This window comes from Anolis sagrei, chromosome 4 (assembly GCF_037176765.1).
Source record: "Anolis sagrei isolate rAnoSag1 chromosome 4, rAnoSag1.mat, whole genome shotgun sequence".
NCBI lineage: Eukaryota > Metazoa > Chordata > Lepidosauria > Squamata > Dactyloidae > Anolis > Anolis sagrei.
Genome location: NC_090024.1, coordinates 28,115,314 through 28,136,265, shown reverse-complemented (window position 1 = coordinate 28,136,265; position 20,952 = coordinate 28,115,314). Strand labels below are relative to the sequence as shown.

The window sequence follows — 20,952 nt, the reverse complement described above, 5'->3', positions numbered from 1 at the left end:
CATCATGGATGTCTAATCCTGAGGTTGTACTTTCATCTTTTCCTGGTGTTGTTTCAATCATTTATTTCCAAGTTTCTCTTCTTTTAAAAAAAATATTTTATTGAGAATAGATTGTCTCTGATAGGTTGGAGTGTGAGAGAAGTTTTTTAAAAAAATCAAGACAGGTTTACAACAAAAGTATGAAAACAATTTGTGAAAGTAGGAAAAGATAGGGGGGAGGTGTCTAATCCTGAGGGTGTGCTTTCAATCTTTTCCTGATGTTGTTTCAATCATTTATTTCCAAGTTTCTCTTCTTATGCCATTGTTCGTTTGTTTTTTTAAAAAAAATGATGACTAAGCATTGTGTATACATTTAAATATTTAGATGCAAAAAAACAAACAAACAAACAAAAAAAACCCAATCCAAACAAAAATATTTTCAGCCACCGCATTATCAAGAAAAATAACTAGAGTTTTAAATTGCATTTTTGTGAATTGCTTCTTTGAAAATAGCTTTTTAACTAGTTAAGAACTTCCTGTGGTTTCTCCCCTTATACTTTGGAATGTTTACAAATGAGATTATGTTTATTTACATCTTGTTTTTTTTCTCTTCATACGTAGACTCAAAAGTGGTTCACAACTGAAAGCATTACAATATAGCTTCAATATACAAATATAAAAACAGCATTAAACATCTTTAATATTAAAAACAATTCAAGTTAAAAGCATATAATACCACAGCACCACTAGACTAGATCTTAAACACCATCATCTTTCAACGACTGTCTGAATAAAAAGGTTATATTGCCTAGCACTGGAAGGGCAGCAGGGAGGGGACCATTCTACCTTCCCTGGACAGGGAGTTCCAGAGTCGCGGGGCAGCCACCAATTAAACTTCTCTTCTATGCTTGCAAAGACATCTCCCACACAGACACTCAGTCCTATCTTTGCCATGGGAAGAACCTGTGTTGTGTCTTGTAAGCATTGCCCTATCTATCCTCGCAGCTTTAAAAACCTATCTGCTCACTTTCATGCCTACAAGAATTATTTTAAATACAAAGCTTCAGCGTCATCCAGATGGAGGCTTTGATGGTCTTCCTTCTTTTATCCATCTGCCTCATACTCTCTTCAAAGACAACTTTTGATCATTCTACATCATTAATGAGTAGCTACATCAGCCAAGTGGATTCTACCCATAGCCTAAAATGAGAATAGAGTCAAATTCGACACTTTCCTTTACAGGACATGTACAGTTTGTTCGCTCAATATTGAAATGCTACCCTAAGGTTGCTGCCCCTTTTGACAAGTTTGTGTTGGACTCCTAAAAAGTGTTAGATTGGCTTAACAGTGTTTTCCTGGGAACAGTTATTCAGAAGAGATTTCCCATTGCCTTCCTAAGGACGGGAGTGTGTATCTTGCCTGGGGTCATCTAGTATGTTTTTCACGAGTGAGCAGGGATTTAAACCCTGATCTCCCAAGTCCTAATGCAACCCACAGAATTAATACATCATACATGCTTCTTACGATAAGGAATTTTTAATCTGGATATTATCTGATTCTGAATAATGTAAACCAAAATGTACCTGATGAATGGAAATTGTTTCATTACCATAAAAGTTGTATATGATTATACAATCCAGTCAATTCTCCTTTTTTGTGAAGAGGAATGATTTTGCAAACATCAGCTTCTAAGACATTCCACCTTACCATTGGAACCTTTTTAAAATCACAAGTACCTCAGATCAGTGGTTTATGCTGTATGTTTTGGGCCTGCTCCCGCTTGTAAGCCACCCCGAGTCCCTTCGGGGAGATGGTGGCAGGGTATAAAAATGAAGTTATTATTATAGCATTATTATTATGAGTTCCGAGTTCTTCTATTCAGTTTGTAAAAAGCCACATGAGTATTTTTGAAGGCTGTCATGGCCGGAATCACTGAGTTGTTGTAGGTTTTTTGGGCTGTATGGCCATGTTCTAGAAGCATTCTCTCCTGATGTTTTGCCTGTATCTGTGGCAAGCATCCTCAGAGGTTGTGAGTTTTGTTGGAAAGTAGGAAAATTGGGTTTATATATCTGTGGAAGGTACAGGGTGGGAGGAAGAACTCTTGTCTGTTGGAGCTAGGTGTTAATGTTTTAATTGTCCACCTTGATTAGCACTTGATAGCCTGACAGTTTTTAGGTGTGGCTTGTTACTGCCTGGGAAATTCCTTTGTTGAGAGATGATTAGGTGTTCCTGATGGTTTCTTGTCTAGAGTTCCCATCAAAAATAAAAACACAGGAGAATGCTTTTAGAACATGGCCATACAGCCTAAAAAACCTACAACAATCTAGCCGCATGAGTGTTTAGAAACTGATGGCAGTCATGGCTTCTTATCTAAGAATGCAGGGTACCTCGGTCTGCTTCTACACAGACACTCTGAGCTGCTGGTGGAGAGCTCTGGCTGTGTTCTTCAACAAAACCTCTACATTGCTCATTCTCTTCTTACTGCATTGTGTGGACCATAATGACGGATCTTACTGCAGTGTGCAAAATAATAATAATAACACCGAGAAATGAATCTCAAGTCAAGTGTTACATTTTAATCCTAAATAAGCAATAAAATATATAGTGGTTCAGCTCAACTTTATTGGGAACAGAAGTTATTTACCTGCCCCTGAATAGCAGGCACTCTAATGGCTTCAACCAAAAAAATTCTATCAGTGATAGCAATGTCATTAAAGAACTTTTGAGTATTGTTAGCCTCCCAGTGTTCATTGTAACTATCACCTTGTATGTTAGAATTTACATGTGACCAGTCCAGCATTGGTGTGTCAGAATATTTTTCCCATTATTATAGGTCTGGGACTTGCTGTAGAGTTGTTTTATTCAGTGCAACCTATTTTCTGCATTGGAGGGTATCTTTTGACTCCAAAGGACAAACTCTTTGGACTCACAGTGCCATGCAAGGTCAATGATTTTCTAAAAATCAAAAATGCTACATCAGTGCCCTAGAATTTTTGGTTATCATGAAGGCATTTATAATATTTCAGCGGTCCTGCAAGAATACACAGATCAAAGCAACACTGTTCTGGCGATCTTTTAATGTCCCACTGACCTTGGTTTGCTCTATTTATGCTGATGGCACATTACTCCTGTAGATGTTTACCACTCTATCCAAATTCCCTAGTGATCATTTTGATTTGTCATGCTTTAAATTGATAGCATGGCTATTTAATTACATTCAATTGTCTGTGTGATATTTAGGAAATAATGAAGCATTGGCATAAACCAAACATGGAAAGTGGGTAATAAGAAGAGGTGGGTTTTCCCCTAAATGCTACTGGTTTGGGTCTAGAACAGGTATGAGCAAACCCAGGCCCAGGGGCCAGATATGGCCCTTTGAGCTCTTTTCTCAGACCCTCTGTTCTCTCACTGTCCTGTCAGCATGAGGATGCTGCGGCCCACCACATCCTCATGCTTACAGGAGGGCTGGGGTAGTCACATGTGGTCTCAGCACCAACCTGGGCAGATCCTCTTCCTGGCCTGCTGCTCCTTGTTGGCACACTTCTCTTCTTTCCGGTCTAAGCCCCTGGTGATGAGTGCGGCTCCTCCGCCGCCGCCTCTTCCTCTTCCGCCACCTTACTCAAGGACAAGTTCCCCCTTGGAAAGTCGCTCTGGGAAAATGCACTGTCCCCAGGAAGGGGGGCTTTAGGAGGCTCGGCTCATGCTGTTGCCCGAAGAAGGAGCAGGAGGGAAGGGAAAAAGGAGAGTCCTGAGCAGCTGCTTCCCAAGAGGAGGATTTGACATGCCCTGCAAACTCTCCTTCCCTTCCCTCTTGCTCCTGCTCTTCTTTCCAAGGGGGGAACTTACCCTTGAGGAAGGAGCTGCTGTAGAAGAGTAGAAGGAAGAGGAGTCGGAGAACTCCCTCCTGGCCCGCCCACCCCACTCTGGTCCGCCATGCAGCCCCCAAGTTAGAAAGTTTTCCCATGCCTGCTTTAGAAGACTGTACATTTTCTGGCCAGTAAAAGTTATGTAAAGTACACTCTCAGTTAACCAGCACTCATAGAGATACCAGTTAAATGTACTTTCTTCTTACTTGAGAGTTACTTTTAAAAATAGATCTAACTGATACTATACCCCATATTATTGTATGTCATACTATAAACTCTCTATTGACTTGATATTAATACTGAACTGCACTAATTAAAAGTCTCATTGAAATTGGGAACTCATTAGTAAGTGTACCCAGGCTTTTACTAAATCTGAGTCATACTATTTAATGCACAATTTAAAAAAAAATCAAGTGGGAATCAGACTTTTGAATGTAAAGCAATCCATGTTTAAATCATTTTTAGTTGTAGAGATCACAAATGTAGATCCTTGTATATGAGTTTGATTTATCCGAAAAATTGCTACTAGGATAAAAGGAGAAATCCCTTTTGAATTGAATAAAAAGTGGAATAAAAATTATAGAGGTGTATGCATCTGTACCACAAAGAACGTGGAATACTTTTAAGTATCATAGGATTGAAAACTTTGTTCTGTGTACATATCAGAGTGTTATATCAATGTCATTGTTAAATGTCCTATCAAATGAGGGAGAATTAATACTTCAGTACTTGTTATCTTGTTGTTCAACCTTCAAGCAAGGTCTGGCATTTAATATCTTCTTTAATTAATGAAAGGTTCTCTAATGAAAGAGAAGAGGAGACATCGGTTACACAAGTTCTTGTGTCTCAGAGTTGGCAAGCCAATGCGAAAAACATTTGTATCACAGGCCAGTGCATCAATGCAACAGTATGCACAGAGGGATAAGAAACATGAGTACTGGTTTGCTGTGCCACAGGAGAGGTAAGATGGGTCATTTCTCTGTAAATAAAGAAGTCCTTTCTCTCTTTTTTCTACTTTTAAACTGCTTTTATTTCTTTCAGTATTAATACCATTACTCTAAGACAGTAATTGAATGTCTCTAACTGAGACATTACCTGGATGATGATAAAGTTACCGAATAGATGTAACCTACACTAGTAAGATGCAAAAGTACAGTGGCAACTGAGGACATGATTAGCTACAGGAAAACACTGACTCAGTGAAAAGAGCTGCAAAACTATTAATTCCACCTTAACAATAATTAGAAATTGGGTTTAATCAGAGAGGTTCTTAAGTGAAGGCATAGAATAATGTATAGATTGGGGAAAGTGGTCTGTTGGGAGACTCCCTTGCTCACTTGTCACTTGGAGAGTAGTTTCAGATGATTAAATTTATTAATAAGACCATTGGATCAAGCAAAAGGAAATGGCATACATGGCTATGAATTTGCTATTGAAGATGGGTTTAAATTTGGATGGGTTTAAAAGGGGAAATCTGAACAATTGTAAAATAATTCTATCAGTGGTTACTACTCACAGTTGCCTGTCAGATATATTTAGGAAGTCCATACGCACAGTTCCATAACAAAGAAAACACACTCTAGTGCATGTTTACTGGCAAGTAATGTACTTCATTCCATAGTTCATCTGTACCACTGTATCAAAGAGCTGACATGATAGCCATTTTAAAATATTTGAAATAATGTCATATTAAAGAGGGAGCCATCTTGCTTTCTGCTACACCGAAGGATAATGGATTCCCATTACAGAAAGAAAGATTCCCGTACGTGTTAGGAAGAGCTTCCTGACAGAACAGTTCAACAGAAGAATATGCTGCCTTGTGGTGAAGTCTCCTCCTCTGAATGTTTTTAAACAGAAGTTGGATGACCATCTGACAGGATTGTTCTGACTGTGTATTCTTGCATAGCAAAGGGTGGAACTGTTTAGCCCTTCAGGTCTCTTCCAACTCTGATTCTAAGAGAGGATCCTTCTTTTGATGTCTCTTCAGTCTCCCATCATTCATTGGATGACCAAAAGGTCATCCAGTTATTGATGGTTATTACTGATGGAGAAAAACGCCTTATCTACTTTGGCTATACCATTTATAGTTCTGTGTGTCTGTGTTCCCATCCACTCCAAAAAAAAAAAAAAAAAAAACCCTTCCCCTATAAGGTTTAATCTTCTGTTTGTATTCTAACCATACAAATTGCTTTTTGAGGCACAGGCCAGGGGGGACTCTAAACAGTTACCCAAGTACTGTATTGTTCAATATACCTTTGCAGTTTGTGGGCTTAAAAAGTGTTTGCTCAAAAAAATGAGTGTTTTAAAAGAAACCCTTTGGTATTAAAATTCTGTGTTTTAGCAGTTGCAAATATGGCATTTTGTACAAACATTTTTCACCAAAAACTCCAAATGTGATAAACATTAATTGATGTTTACCCCTTTTCTCAATAGTTTCTCATTGAGAAATAACACACACACAGCTAGAGTTACACTTAAAAATGGACCTGTTCTGACTTACATACAAATTCACATTAAGAACAAATCTACAGAACCTATCTTGTTCATAATTTGATTACTGACAGTCCCCAAATTATGAACAAGATAGGTTCTGTAGATTTGTTCTTAATGTGAATTTGTATGTAAGTCAGAACAGGTCCATTTTTAAGTGTAACTCTAGCTGTGTGTGTGTATATGCGCATATACACACATATGCTTTGGATAGCATAGGTAATGCTTAACACCCCCATGGTGTTTGTTTTGCTGTATGTGCTTCTGTTGAAAATATTTCACCTCACTTTCTGCCCCTGTGATAATTGGATTTAGAAAATTTGGCTTGTTGTGAAAACAAGGGTTATTGATTCAAGCTTCAGTCTTTCCTCACGATAACTCTTTCAGGAATATATTTCCCTTCTGAGGGGTAGATTTCTCTCACTTCTTGTTATTTCACCCCCGTTCTTTATTATGATCTGTTTGTAACTTGGGGACTGCTAGTATATCAACATACCCATTTTCATTGAGCATCCAATTGTAGCTTTCTTAAGCTTTAAGAAGTTATAACAGTAATGTTTAGCATCACTGGCTTTATTTGAAAACGAATAATAAAAAGGAGAACATGCATTTTTTTTCAAGGAATGTTAATAATCCCTCTTTTGTGTGGTTGATTCTATTTGCACATTCACTGTTTGTGTTCAAGTGTATTATACATATTTCCATTTCTTTGTTTTCAAGGAAAAATGAATGAATGAAAGTGAAAATGTCTATGTTTGGGATGCATATTAATGAGATCTTCACAGATTTGAAAGGTGACTAATTATTTTCCTTTCTTTCTCTTAAAGGACTGAGCATCTATATTCCTTTTTTGTTCAGTGGAGCCCAGAAATCTATGCAGAAGATACTGGAGAAACAAGTAGAGAGCCTGGATTTATTGTAGTAAAACAAATAGACTCTGAAGCTGGTGAAGATTCAGTCAGTGAAGCAACAGCTAAGGAGTGGGAGGTGAGTACTTTTAAGTATTTTAATGACTTTAGAATATTGTTTCTGTTTTAGCACTTTAGCTTTACACTTTACAATATAATTTAAATTATGGCATTATATACCTATATGTTTACTAACCATTTAAGTTAATTTTGTTATCAGAATGGTCTGCCTTTTTTGCCCATACAAACAACATTCAGTCTATATACTGCTTTTTTAGGATCTATTTTGAGCTTGACTACTATTACATACATCTACATATAACATGCAATCCATATTTTATTTAATAGGAAAAGTCACTTTCAACTTGAAATCAGTAGTACAAAGCAGTAAACTAGTGGTAGGAAACATTTGGCTCTTCAAAGATGTCTTTTCCATTTCTGGAAGATAATTATATGCATTTTTGATCAAAGAAAATTGTGCAGACAATATATATATGCATCTTGTGCAGTTAAACTTTATTGTACATCAACACGAGCAATGTGCAATGGAAAAATGGACTTGTAAATTTATTTTCTATTAATTACTCTCCTGTAAATTGTAATAAATCAAGTGAAATCTTTGCTTGGGCTTTGTCTCTGGTGTCAAGCATGACATGTATGAAATTGCATAAATCTTAACAAATGAATTACATGTTTGTGTCCTAAGCACATTTTCCTTTGTACTGGGTAATTTGTGTTTTTCTGTATGTTTGAGTCATGCCGATTAAGACATGCATGTACAGGTTAATTCATATGTTAGTAGTTGTACTAAGATATATTTTTGTTGTGGATGTACTAGTTAGTCACCTTGATTCTGAATGTAGGTGTGTGTGTGTATGGTTTATATTTGCATCAGAATCTGCTGTATTTTTTTGGGGGAGGGGGGGTTGAAAAATAAGATTTGCAGACACAAGCAGTATATCATTATTATGTTAAATTGTGCTATTTTAGAACCTTAATTCAAAATTTCAGGCTTTAATGTTTTTTAAAAAAAGTATTATATGTCACAGTGTGCTTTCGAGATGTAGCTGTTGGATCATTCCTGGGAGTGACTAGTGCTGGAAAAATACCCGTTTTCTGCAATCATAAATTTCTTTTCTTGGAAAGGTCAAAATCTCAATTTATAATCTGCAGTGTAGAGTGCAGTCATTACAAATTCCAGAAAATGATTGCTTGAGTAACTGAAAGAATAATGATCTGAATTCCTTAATGTTGCTCAAAACTGTGTTGTTATATCCTGTGTCAAATATACCAAGTGGGGGCATATTTCAATTAATTTTCAGTGGTACATACCAACAGTACATTGTACAGTAATTCATTTTTATTTGATTTTTCATAATCCATTTCTATTTAAACCAGGCATGGGAAAACTTTGGCCCTCCAGGTGTTTTGGACTTCAGCTCACACACTTCCTAACAGCTGGTAAGCTAGCTGGGATGTCTGGGAGTTGAAGTCCAAAACACCTAGAGGGCCAAAGTTTGCCCATGCCCAATTTAGATTGTATCAGCTTATATCATGGATATTTTCCTTGAAGGAAGCTCATCTGGAAAAAAAACATACAAACATACCCTAGTTGCTTTTTTTATGAGCTTCCCATCTACTGCACTGTGGGGGGCAATAATTCGGCAGCAAGATAATAAATTTTATGTGTCTGGTGATTGGTTGGACAATTTTTATAGAGAGATACATTACAAACATAAAAAGCCAAAAAAGGAATACAAGGGACACAAAAAATAAGAATAATGAAATATACAAAAACACATTGAAAGAGGAAACTTTACTTGCATTCTTCTTTTCAGAGGCTGTATATACCTTGTATACTGTTATTTCAGACTTCTCTATTTAACATCCTGATACTCTCTTTTTTTCACTACCCTGTTTCTCCTTGTTTCTCAAAACCACACATCACTTACTCATATTCTTCTTTCTCTTCTTTCTTGTTTTATCACAAAAAGCTTAATACCCTTTAAAATATCACTAATTAATATTTTCTCTGATTAAGTATTTTAATCATTATATCATTTGATCATTGCAATGTCTATTACGTATTATTAAACTGAAATGAATGCATGTTATAAAGCATCACTATAACCATTTCCCTCATATGTCCAAAACTTCCTTACTAAAATCTAAGCAAATGCATCTTATATAGACCATAATGAATGATAGATCAGTTAAAAGAATTCCTTTAGGAATGATTCTCTTTAAGACCATAGCATTGTCCACATCATTTTTCTTTGTCACCATATTACCAATGTATCCATCTTTGTCATGCAACCAGATTTCTTAATGCAATTTAACTCTCACCGCATCATCACTTTTGTTTGAATTTGACCTTTGGGTTCCACTCCCCTTTTTCCATACAAACCAGATCACGTTTCCTTGTAGCTACGCATCATTTGTATAGACAGACCCTATCTGACACCGAACCTTTCTTTTTTTATCCTAGCAGAATTTCCCATCAGTAAATAATTCCTTTCCTCCCCATTCTTTACCTTCATCTTGTTTCCATTCCATATTGCATCACACTAAGCAGAGGAGCTTCTTATTGTGATGGATTCTTTAAAAAATTAAATTGTGTGTGTTTGAAAAATTATTTTAAACTGTTTTATGTGGTGATTTTTTAAAAAATATATATAGTTTTCAAACCTTTTATTATAAAGGTTTTTTAGTTGAGTTATTCTGGGGGGGGGGGTGCTCTGGGAGAAAAATGGCATGCAAATGAAATAAATAAAATAAGCTTCATTCAAACATAATTTTAAAAGGTAAAGGTTTCCCCTTGACATTAAGTTTAGTCATGTCCAACTCTGGAGGGTGGTGCTCATCTCTATTTCTAAGTTGAAGAGCCAGTGTTGTCCATAGACACCTCCTAGGTCATGTGGCCGGCATTACTGCATTGGGACACCATTACCTTCCTGCCAAAGCAGTACCTGTTGATCTACTTACATTTGCATGTTTTTGAACTGCTAGGTTGGCAGAAGCTAGAACTAACAGCAGAAGCTCACCCTGCTCCCCACATTCGAAATGCCGACCTTTCCGTCAGCAAGTTCAGCAGCTTAGTAGTTTAACCCACTGGGCCACTGGGGGCTCCTTGAAACATCATTTTACTTGCACATTATTGTTTGGGTACATTCTCCATTTCTGTAATTTAAGACAAGTGAAACTACGGCAATTCCTACAAATTGTCATTTAGGCAAAATGTAGTTGCCTCTTCCGAACATTTAAGAAACACTTCTATGTCCATATTGCAGCTTATGGTGAAAGTCAAACAGTTTCATGGATTCTGTTTCTGAGGTTGGTTTTCTTAACTTCCAACATTTATCGCAGTCTTCAATAGCGTTCGTTTCAAACCTCTTTCTTTGAGAGGCTCTTTAATAAGCTGTGTAGAAGAAATCATAAAATGTATGTTTACCAGTGGTTCCCAACCTGTGGGTCCCCAGAAGTTTTGGCCTTCAACTCCCAGAAATCCTAACAGCTCGTAAACTGGATTTCTGGGAATTGTAAGCCAAAACACTTAGGAACACACAGTTTGAGAACCACTGATTTATACAAACAGTGTGACATTATTGGCATTTGAATAATTTCCAATAATAACAATGTCATATGAGAAAAAGTCTTTGAACGTTTCTTCTTAATCTAGGAAGCATCTTTTTAAATCACATATGACAATGTTTTCTATAAATAAAACAGTGGAACAGTATTGATTAGTTGTAACCATCTATCTAGAGGGCCCCCTGGTGGCACAGCGGGTTAAACTGCTGAGCTACTGAACTTGCTAACTGAAAGGTCGGCAGTTCGAATCCAGGCAGCGGGGTGAGCTCCTGCTGTTATACCCAGCTTCTGCCAGTCTAGCAGTTTGAAAACATGCAAATTTGAGTCAATCAATAGGTACCACTTCTGTGGAAAAATAACGGCGCTCCATGCAGTCATGCTGGCCACATGACCTTGGAAATGTCTGTGGACAACGTTGGCTCTTCGGCTTAAAAATAGAAATGAGCGCCACCCCCCAGAGTCAGACACGACTAGACTTAATGTCAGGGGGAAACTTTTACCTTTATTTATCTAGCTATGGTTAGCTGCCAGTACATTTGTCTTTAAGTAGGCATCTGAATCTTTTGTTTTGTTTTCTGAATAAGCCTCTTCACGTTTCTGTGTGTTGAAACTTACAGTACTCAGATATAACAGGCAAAGTTTTGCAATGTTAAACAGAACCAAGGTCAAATATATTTTGACAAGTTTAGAAAAGCTGAGATTGGAGGAATGAAGTGAAGTGCGAAATATCTTTAAAAGCTAAAAAAATGGAAGAAGAATGGTAGCATGTAAGTCATTTTGTGCCTTATTTATATCTTTGCGGGCACTATTGACATTTTAAAAACTTGCATATTTTGTAAACTTTTAAATATGTTGTCATAATTGTGAGCTTGGTACATCATTGTTTTCCTTGGGGTGGTATGTGTTTTTTTATCTGTAATCTGGCAAAGAAGTTCTGTTTAAATGTAACACTTATCAAAATACATCACACATTGCTAGATACAAAATAATATGAAATCACTCTAAATTTCAACCAAATGTGCTCAGCCATGAAACAATGTTTATAAATGTATCCTATTCTGTTAATAACATTCTAGAGGCATACATGGGTTATTGTAGTGTAGAACTTTTGTGTTGGACTGTGACTCTGCAGACCAGGGTTCATGTCCTTGCTCAGCCATGGAAATCTACTGGGTGATTTTAGGCAAGCCACACTCTCTCAGCCTCAGAGAAATGCAAGGGAAACCCTCATCTGAACACTATTAAAAAAAACTCTGAAATTATAACAGTAAATAAAAAAACAAAACTCAAATACAGGGGAACTCCAGGCAGGAAACAATCAGGAACACCTGGTCACTTCTCAACAAGAAAATTTTCCAGGCAGTGACAAGCCATACCTAAAAACTGTTAGGCCATCAAATGCTAATCAAGGTGGCCAATTGAAACATTCACACCTAGCTCCAACAGACAAGAGTTCTTTCTCCCACCCTGGATCTTCCACAGATATATAAACCCAATTTTCCAGGTTCCAACAAACTTCACAACCTCCGAGGGTGCCTGCCACAGATGCAGGTGAAATGTCAGGAGAGAATGCTTCTAGAACATGGCCATACAACCCGAAAAACCTACAACAACCCTCCTCTGAATAACTTTTGTCAAGAAATCATTGTGGTTGGGTAGCCATAAATTGAAAGCTACTTGAAGGCACAGAACAACAAAATACATGTCCAATCACTTTCTTTGTATCGTGTCAGAAGTGAATTGAGTTTACAGTGATAATGTACCCTCACACACAAACATGCAAACAAACTTAAAAACTTGGCATTATACTAGATTTCCTTTGACCAGAAGCTGGCCACTTGGGGTGCCTCTGGTGTGAGTGTGAGAAGGTCCTCCATTGTGCATGTGGCAGGGCTCAGGTTTCAGTAAGTGGTTTATGGTTTGCTCTTCTCCACACTCCCATGTCATGAGCTCCACTTTATAGCCCCATTTCTTAAGATTGGCTTTGCATCTCGTGGTCCCAGAGCTCAGTCTGTTCAGCATCTTCCAAGTCACCCAGTCTTCTTTGTGCCCAGAAAGGGGCACAAAGTTTCTCATCCAATATCAGTCATGGATTGAGGTTCTGGGTTTTCACCTGCCACTTTTGGACTCTCGCTTGCTGAGGTGTTCCTGTGAGTATCTCTGTAGATCTTGAGAAGCTACTTCTTGATGTAAGACGTGGGCGTGCTGGCTGATATCCAAACAGAGGGTGGGCCGGAGATATCACTGGCTTGGTTCATCATTGGCTGCTACTTCCCAATGGATGTCAGGTGGTGCAATACCAGCTAAACAGTGGTGTAGGGTGTAGACCTCCTGTGATAATGGGGCATGTCTCATTAAGAACCACATCTACTGCTTTAACTTCGTGAGATGTATTCCACACTGGTCATGTGTATTCAGACAGATCTTCCTTATGTTTAGGTGGAATCTGTTTTCATGCAATTTGAATCCATTGCTCCATGTCCTAGTTTTTAGAGCAGTAGAAAACAAGCTCCACAATGTGATGTCCTGCGCCACTGCACCACCGGGGGCTTCCTGGACATGTTACAGATTGTCAATATGATGATGCATGCTGCATTTTTATTTTTAAAATCAATTTTTGAAAATTTACATCTTTAACATTGTTTTTGTTGTTATTATGAAGAGCCCCTGGTGGCACAGTGGGTTAAACCACTGAGCTGATGAACTTGCTGACTGAAAGGTTGCAGGTTCGAATCTGGGGAGCAGCGTGAGCTCCTGCTGTTAGCCCCAGCTTCTGCCAATCTAGCAGTTCGAAAATATGCAAATATGAATAGATCGATAGGTACCACTCCATCAAGAAGGTAACAGCGCTCCATGCAGTCATACTAGTCACACGATCTTGGAGGTGTCTACATACATCAACTCTTTGGCTTAGAAATGGAGATGAGCACCACCTCCAGAATCGGACATGGCTGGACTTAATGTCAGAATACAGAATAGCAAAGCGCAAGGGCAGATGTCTTCACTCTATCTGATTGTGATCTCCAGGTTGTGCCAGTCAGCTTTCATATGATATTTCTACCACCCACTTTTTGTTTTATATACAAGAAGTGTTTCTTGTAAGTCAGAGTGCAGTCTAGGTATTTTAGTGTGCTGTAATACTCCAGTGGGATTCCTTCCCAGATAATCCTCGAGCCCGAGAAGCACCAGAAGCGACTTGCAGTATCCAGTCACTGAAGTTAATATTAACAAATTAAATTTAAGATTTGGAGGAATTATAATTATAATTTGGTTACCATTTATCAGGAAAATTTCAGTGCACTTTACAGAAATGTATGTTTGCTCCTATTATGCAAAGCTATTGATGTATATAGCAATGCCTTGGACACATTTTGTTAATCCAGGGTTCATTCCTTAAGTTTCTTTACTTTACTGAAATTACGAACTTTCCAGTTAAGATTGTCAAACTGGTTTTTCTTATCCTTGCTTCATTTATAAAGCTTGCAAAATGCCTGTCAACATGGCTATGTAGAAGAAAAATCTGTATGTTGGAAGACCCTTTGGGCTCCTCAGAAATTGTGATCCTTCTGCCACTGAGGAAGAGTTGTCAAGTCAAGGAGTGTGTAGTAGATCCAATGATAGCAGTTTCTCTTACTGTGTAATAAAAAAGGAAGTGAATATAATCCTTTCCACAAAGCATGAAGCTCTCCCACAGGAAATTTATTTGAGAAGCTTCCAAAATTTAAATCAGTTGAGAAAACGGAAGAATTAATCAAGTTGATAGTGTTTATGTTTAGTAGTTGATAGATCCCATTGCTATTATTCACCATTCCGTCTCTCTTCCTGTCTAGCAAATCGTGCACATATATTCTTCACACATTGGTAATAAGCAAAACCATGTGTTTTGGCATTAGGTTTGACAGCATCATGAAGCTTGAATACAATTATCTTTTTGGGAGAGCAGAATATGCTTTATGTAAAATCTATGCTTACACAGTTATCTGTCTTTCATGAATACAAATCATGCAACAGTCCTTACAATTCTGGAGTTGTTTATAGTTGCAGGAACAGGGGAAGTATGCTTTCCCCCCAAAACCTGTGTAGTCACATAAATCCATTCATGTTAGACCTACGGAACTGAGTCTTCTGTATGAGACTTCTATTTTATGTAATGAATTTGTAATACAGTAGATTCTCGCGTATCCAACTTTCATTTTATCCAACATTCTGTATTATCTGACACACCGTGGCTGCTTTTGGCTTGGAAGATTAAAAACAAGGCTCTTCCTCAGAGATTTGCAACAAGGCTCCCCTTCCTTCCTTCCCCTCTTCCTTCTCTGGCTCCTGCACCGGACTCCGCTTCCCTCCTTGCTGTCTCTCTCCTTCCTGGACCTCGCATTTAGCCCAGGCGAGGTTTTGGGGAAGCGGCCGCTGCCAAGGCTGCCCACCGCCCTGGCTGCGAGTGTAAATATTCTATTTTACGCACTTACTAATAAATCATTGGTGAAGTGTGTAGGGTGGGAATAAAAAGAATTTTCTGGATTGCTACACAGAATTACTCAGATGTAAGATTTTCTGGGGGGCACTGGTGGTGCAGCCGGTTAACCCACTGAGCTGCTGAACTTACTGACTGAAAGGTTGGTGGTTCTAACCCCGGGGAGTGGGATAAGCTCCCACTGTTAGGCGCAACTTCTGCCAACCTAGCAGTTCGAAAACATGAACATGTGAGTATATCAGTAGGTACCACTTCTGTGGGAAGGAAATGGTACTCCATGCAGTCATACCAGCCACATGATCTTGGAGGCATCTACGGACAGCGCCAGCTCTTCGACTTAGAAATGGAGATGAGCACCACCCCCCAGAGTTGGACACAACTAAACTTAATGTCAGGGGAAACCTTTACCTTTAATTTAAGCTTTTCTAAAATATGACAGACATGTTGTCACGTTTGTACAAGTTGCTCCAGAAAGAGGATCCACAAGTTTTAAATAGTCTTCGGTTAATTGTATTTTAATGTATTTTGCATTATATATTACAGTGTAGCAAAAATTTCATTTTCAGAAGTCAGGAAATCTGAATGATTAAAAATCTTAGTTTCTGACTAGAGTTAAAGCTGTTTTACATTGGCTTAAGGTTAAAAAAAGGAAGTTAAAGCTTGTTCTTTAACAAATTATGAATTGTGCTTACTTACATCTTTTCTTCTAGGTGGACTTGGCCTTTCAAATTCAAATCCCAATGGGGAGGATGTAGATCCAGGGACCTACAAGGATTCTTCATAATACCATGCTGCTTTATAATCTCACAGCCATCTTGGTTATTCTGAGCTGAATGGCCATATTCCAGAAGCATTCTCTCCTGATGTTTCGCCTGCATCTATGGCAGGCATCCTGAGAGGTTGGGAGATTTGTTGGAAACTGGTTTCCACAATATCTTGGTCGACAATATTTTGGCCATTGCTTTGAGGTCAACTGTATCTAAAATAACTTTCCAAATACATGGTCCATGTTGTTTACTTTAGTAACTGCTGGTATACAGTGGGGTGTTGCTTCTAATGACTCCAAATTGTAATTGATACCTCTTCCAATTCTAAAAGAACTCAAAGCAAATTCTTGATAATGTAACATTCAACAGCATTATTGCTGCCTTAGCTTCCAGTTTTCCTGGGTCTGTGGAGTATAAGACAACCAGCAGGTTTTCAGTGTGGGCAAACAAGTATAACCAGTATGCAAACTGTCTGCGAGATATAAAGCATATTTATTATAATGGCTTGTACTCCAGTGTACAATCTGCAAGTATGTCTCATATTTTACTTTTAGATACCCAATAATGTTTCTCCTTTGAAAATTTCTCTTTTACTCTTTTTATATCTGAAAATCTTGGAATGCTTTTTCTTCCATTATACTTAATCTGAAGTTATTAGCCCTTCTTAGTAGAATTCCTTTTTTGTTTTGACATTTTTCTCAGTTATTGCAGACTTTTCAATTTTTCCTGGCAAAGGTGAAGGTAAAGTGAATCATCATAAATATTGAAAAAAAATGCAGTTACATCAGCATCATCGCTGCACTGAAAGTGGTAGCTTGAGTTAATTGCAAAAAAAAACAAAAAAACCCCAAAAAACCCAACAACAAATAAATGGAAAACCGGTCTTGCTGGATATATTTATTCATGATTTATCAGCTTTGTAAGAAAAGTTAAGGTGTTCTTGGAAGATACAGAAAACAGTTTTTGTTTGCACATATTTCTCACTAGACTCGTAACAGAGTGTTGTGTCTCTTTAAGAGAGCTTGCTTTTTTTAGCACTTTAGCGTACTGCAACCTCCCTTGAATATAGAAACCTTTCTGTTGTTCATACACTGAGCAAGACACACCCCAGTGAGTACATACATTTCCCCCATTAGCTGCTGATCCTGTCAGTCAAGTCTCCAACTAGCAAGTTATTCTGTCTTCCAGCAAGGTCCTGCTGTATTTGGGACTGAAAGCAGGTAGAGAGCATGCTGTGGGAAAATCCTCATGTAAAGCTAAAATTCATTTAACCTCTTTTTTCTGAAGGAAATGATTCGTTTCTGGTATGGCAAGAAAGGAAGAAAACATCACTCAGTGAAAAATAAGTATAATCTGGTAATTCCTCTTAGAAATATTTTGTTGTTGTTTGGATTGGCAATGGGATGCTGAGGATGATGCTGTGGCACACAGTCCCTTTTTCTGATTTGATTGTAAAATTGGGTGCAGCATTTTAATTTGTATACAGTTGTTAATGTGCAAACATATGGTAATTTTGGACTGTGTTGTTGTTTTTTACCAAAAAGCTGAATTTAGCTATAGGTGGAACATGGAATATACATTTTAATATGGTTTGAGGAAGTGCATTTTGGAAAGTTTTATGACCAGCCTGTTTTTCTGCATTGTAGTGAGTGTGTAGCAATAAAACACAATATTCAGTCTAAAATAATTTTGTTATCATTCTCTTCAAGTGCCAATCTGAAGTGTGGCTCTTGAATTATAAGATACTGACTTTACGTATTACTGTAGAGCAGGAAAAGGGAGACATGGATTTGTAGATGCAGTTACATTGCATAGTCAGCAGTGCATGTTGATGGGAATTGCAGTGTAAAATCTATAGATGCAGACCAGCTCCATTCCTGCTCTAGATATTCCTCTTATTCCCAAACTGTGTAGCTTAATATTATCAGCTTTTAAGCTTCCAAAAATAATACATAGAAAGCTGTTCATGCTGCACAGATTTTTAAAGGGAATAATCATAAAAAAATGTGCACAGTGTGTTGCATGTTTCATTATTATGTCTTACTTCATCTCCCTGTCTGCTTTCCAGAAGCACCCAGGAAGATCCAACAATTCCATACTTGACTTGAATAAAGTTGTTAGGATAATGGAATAATTTGAAAGTAGGACTTGCTTTATTCGTGTGTGTGTGTGTGTGCTCATCCATTAAATAGTTATATTTGAGCTATGCTTGATTATTATTTTGCAGAGTAGTTGGGCAAATAAGAGTCCTCCATGGTGTCACAATTGCTTTTCACAAACTAGAGGAAGGAGTGGGACTAGACATCCAGAGTGATTGTAGTCCCTGCTTACTGACTACAACTAGCCGTTTGGGCCAAGCTGCTAATCCATGGTGTGAAAGAAGTAAGCACATCTATAGAGTTATCTCTTCCCAAAATTATTTTCTTCTCTACAGCGTTTCAGTAATGGGGCCTTCACCCACTTGGGCTCCTGGAGCCTTTGCTATAGTTGTACCAATGGTGATCCATTCTAGAAGGCATCTGGAATATGTGAGAGAATAATTTCTGTGACAATCTTCTCACAGTCCCAGCATCCTTGTATTCCCATGTTTTGTGCTGTTGCAGAATGAATTGAATTTTTCTCTGTCTTACTCACTTCCTGTGTTGTATAAGCCATTGACTCTTTGGTTAAGGACTGCTGTTTGTTTTGCTTTGTTCCACATTGGTGTTTCAGGATACATCAACTAAGAACTGCAGAATCTGACAGTTTCCTGACAGATTCTAATTTTGTTGACCAGGATTTTAATGTTTTGTTGTCAATTCACATTAGTTTGGAACTTTCCTCAATTTGTCACATAGGAAGGAAAATGATGATGGCCTATCTTGACATATTTTCAAGCAGTGGTCTTAATAAGCATTGTTTGATTATTTTTAATCATGGTAATTCCTTAAATGCCTCTTTCAAAGTAGTTATTTCTGCATACTGGAGAGAGTATGTTTATAAAGTTAGATGGTTCCTGCTGCTTCAGATGGTGAGAATTTCAATGGTTACCTAATTTGGCTTCCTTTGGAGGAAAGATAACGTGGAGCATTCTGCCATTTTCATGCATGTATATGTATGTTTAATGCCTCAACTTTCTCCTAATATGTCATCTAAAGTGATTTACAATAATTCAAACCCATTACTTCTAAAGTCCTTATTTGCATATATGCAGGCAGAGTTTAAGTTGAGGCAAAGAACCATGGTTCACTTCTCCCTGAAGTGTTTGCATTTAGTTCCCTGTTGTTATCTTTTTTCCAGTGCTGAAATGGGTTAAACCCTTGTGCTGGCAGAACTGAAGTCTTGACAGGTTGGAGGTTCGAATCTGGAGAGAGCATGGATGAGCTCCCACTGTCAGCTTCAGCTCCCTGTAAAACATCTGGGCATCCCCTGAGCAATTTCCTTACAGACAACCAATTCTCTCACAGCAGAAGTTTCTCAAAGTTGCTCCTGACATGAAAAAAAATCTTTCCCCCCCCCCCCCAAAGCTTTAGTTTTTTCCATACACAATATTAGGAACTATTTTTAGCTTGGAGGGAGGCATGGAAAGGTGACAGCTCTTACGGTATGTTGCAGAGAGGGTCTCTGTATTTTTCACATTGAACATTCAAGTTGACTCAATAAAATTAACTGATCTTTCTGCTTCATTGAAACCTTTAATTCGTTTCCAGTAATGGGATAGTAAACCCATAGTGTTAGTACTACTGAAAAACTGACTTCTTTTTCTGTACTTCTGTCATGTACCATAAATTCAGAGTGAGTGTGAAGAGATATTATGCATTTACACTTAACCTTAAGTCATGGTTATATGAAAATGAGCTGTTCTAAATCTCAAGCCACTTTATTCCTTGCCTTGCAGTGTGGTTGCAAGACTTTTTCTTGTGGCTGTATGTATGTATGTATGTATGTATGCGCACACATGTATTTCCACACATGAATTTTATAGGGTTCTCCTGGGCTGAGTCTACACAGGGGCTATATTCCAGCTTCAACGCACAGCATCCTGTCCTGTTTTGATCCCATCGATGTCACACTTCCCTCTTTAACTCAAACTGGCCTTGAAAGCTACATAGTTCCCCCACTATGAAGCCACCTTGAAACAAAAATAGGTTTTTGCCATATTCGTGTGTTCACTGCATTAGATATTTAAGGTTATATGACTGAAGGGGTATATCGTTTCCTCCCACCATTCATTTGCATATCTATATATTTACTTATTCATACAAAACAATATCATATTCTCACCCAGCTGCATTCTGATTGGGTGGTGTCTCTGGATAATTTCTAGAACTATACTCCTCTAATGGTGACTATAATTGTCATAATCATCTTCGCACACGTTCATGGTACAGATAGTGCTGCTCAAAGATAACAAGCAAACTGGGCAATCATGAGCAGACTTAGCCACAGTTGTTTTGACGAACAGAACTCTAGGATCACATAGTTGTTCAGTCTTGCAGTGAGAGCTATCCAGGTATGTAGAACTAATTTGGCTTCCAGGTATGTAGAACTCTAATTTGTAGAGTTGTCAGGACATTTCCAAAATCAATGTAACATATTGAGACAATAAAAACTGTTAATTTTAGCTTGTGTTGAAAACAATATTTGGAGCAAATTTCTGGGACGAAGACCATCCTGTATGCCAGGTCTCGCCAAGATACATCCTCTAATAAAGGAGGATGTATCTTGTTTCTCAGATTAGCTCCAGGCATTTTGTTCTAGTTCTTGTTTCCTGGCTGTGCCTAAGACTCACAGGATCATTTATTGTAATTGGGGAAGTCAGGAAGGTCACACTAGCTTTAGATTACTTTTTAGACCTTTTTAAAGATATTGGCTATACAATTTGTGTCTGTATTGCT

At 37.9% G+C, this 20,952-nt stretch overlaps 1 protein-coding gene across 5 annotated transcripts in view; it reads left to right on the top strand.

Annotated features, from left to right (window-relative positions):
- OXR1 (oxidation resistance 1) overlaps positions 1-20,952 on the top strand; it is a 279,731-nt gene that overhangs the window by 234,559 nt on the left and 24,220 nt on the right. For 3 of the 5 annotated variants that reach the window (XM_060775765.2, XM_060775764.2, XM_060775768.2), the window contains 2 exons: positions 4,641-4,806; positions 7,163-7,322. In XM_060775765.2, the coding sequence (XP_060631748.2) occupies positions 4,641-4,806; positions 7,163-7,322 (326 nt within the window). Of the gene's footprint in view, positions 1-4,640; positions 4,807-7,162; positions 7,323-17,301; positions 17,432-20,952 lie in introns of those variants that run through there. The other 2 variants (XM_060775767.2, XM_060775766.2) reach the window with 1 other exon arrangement.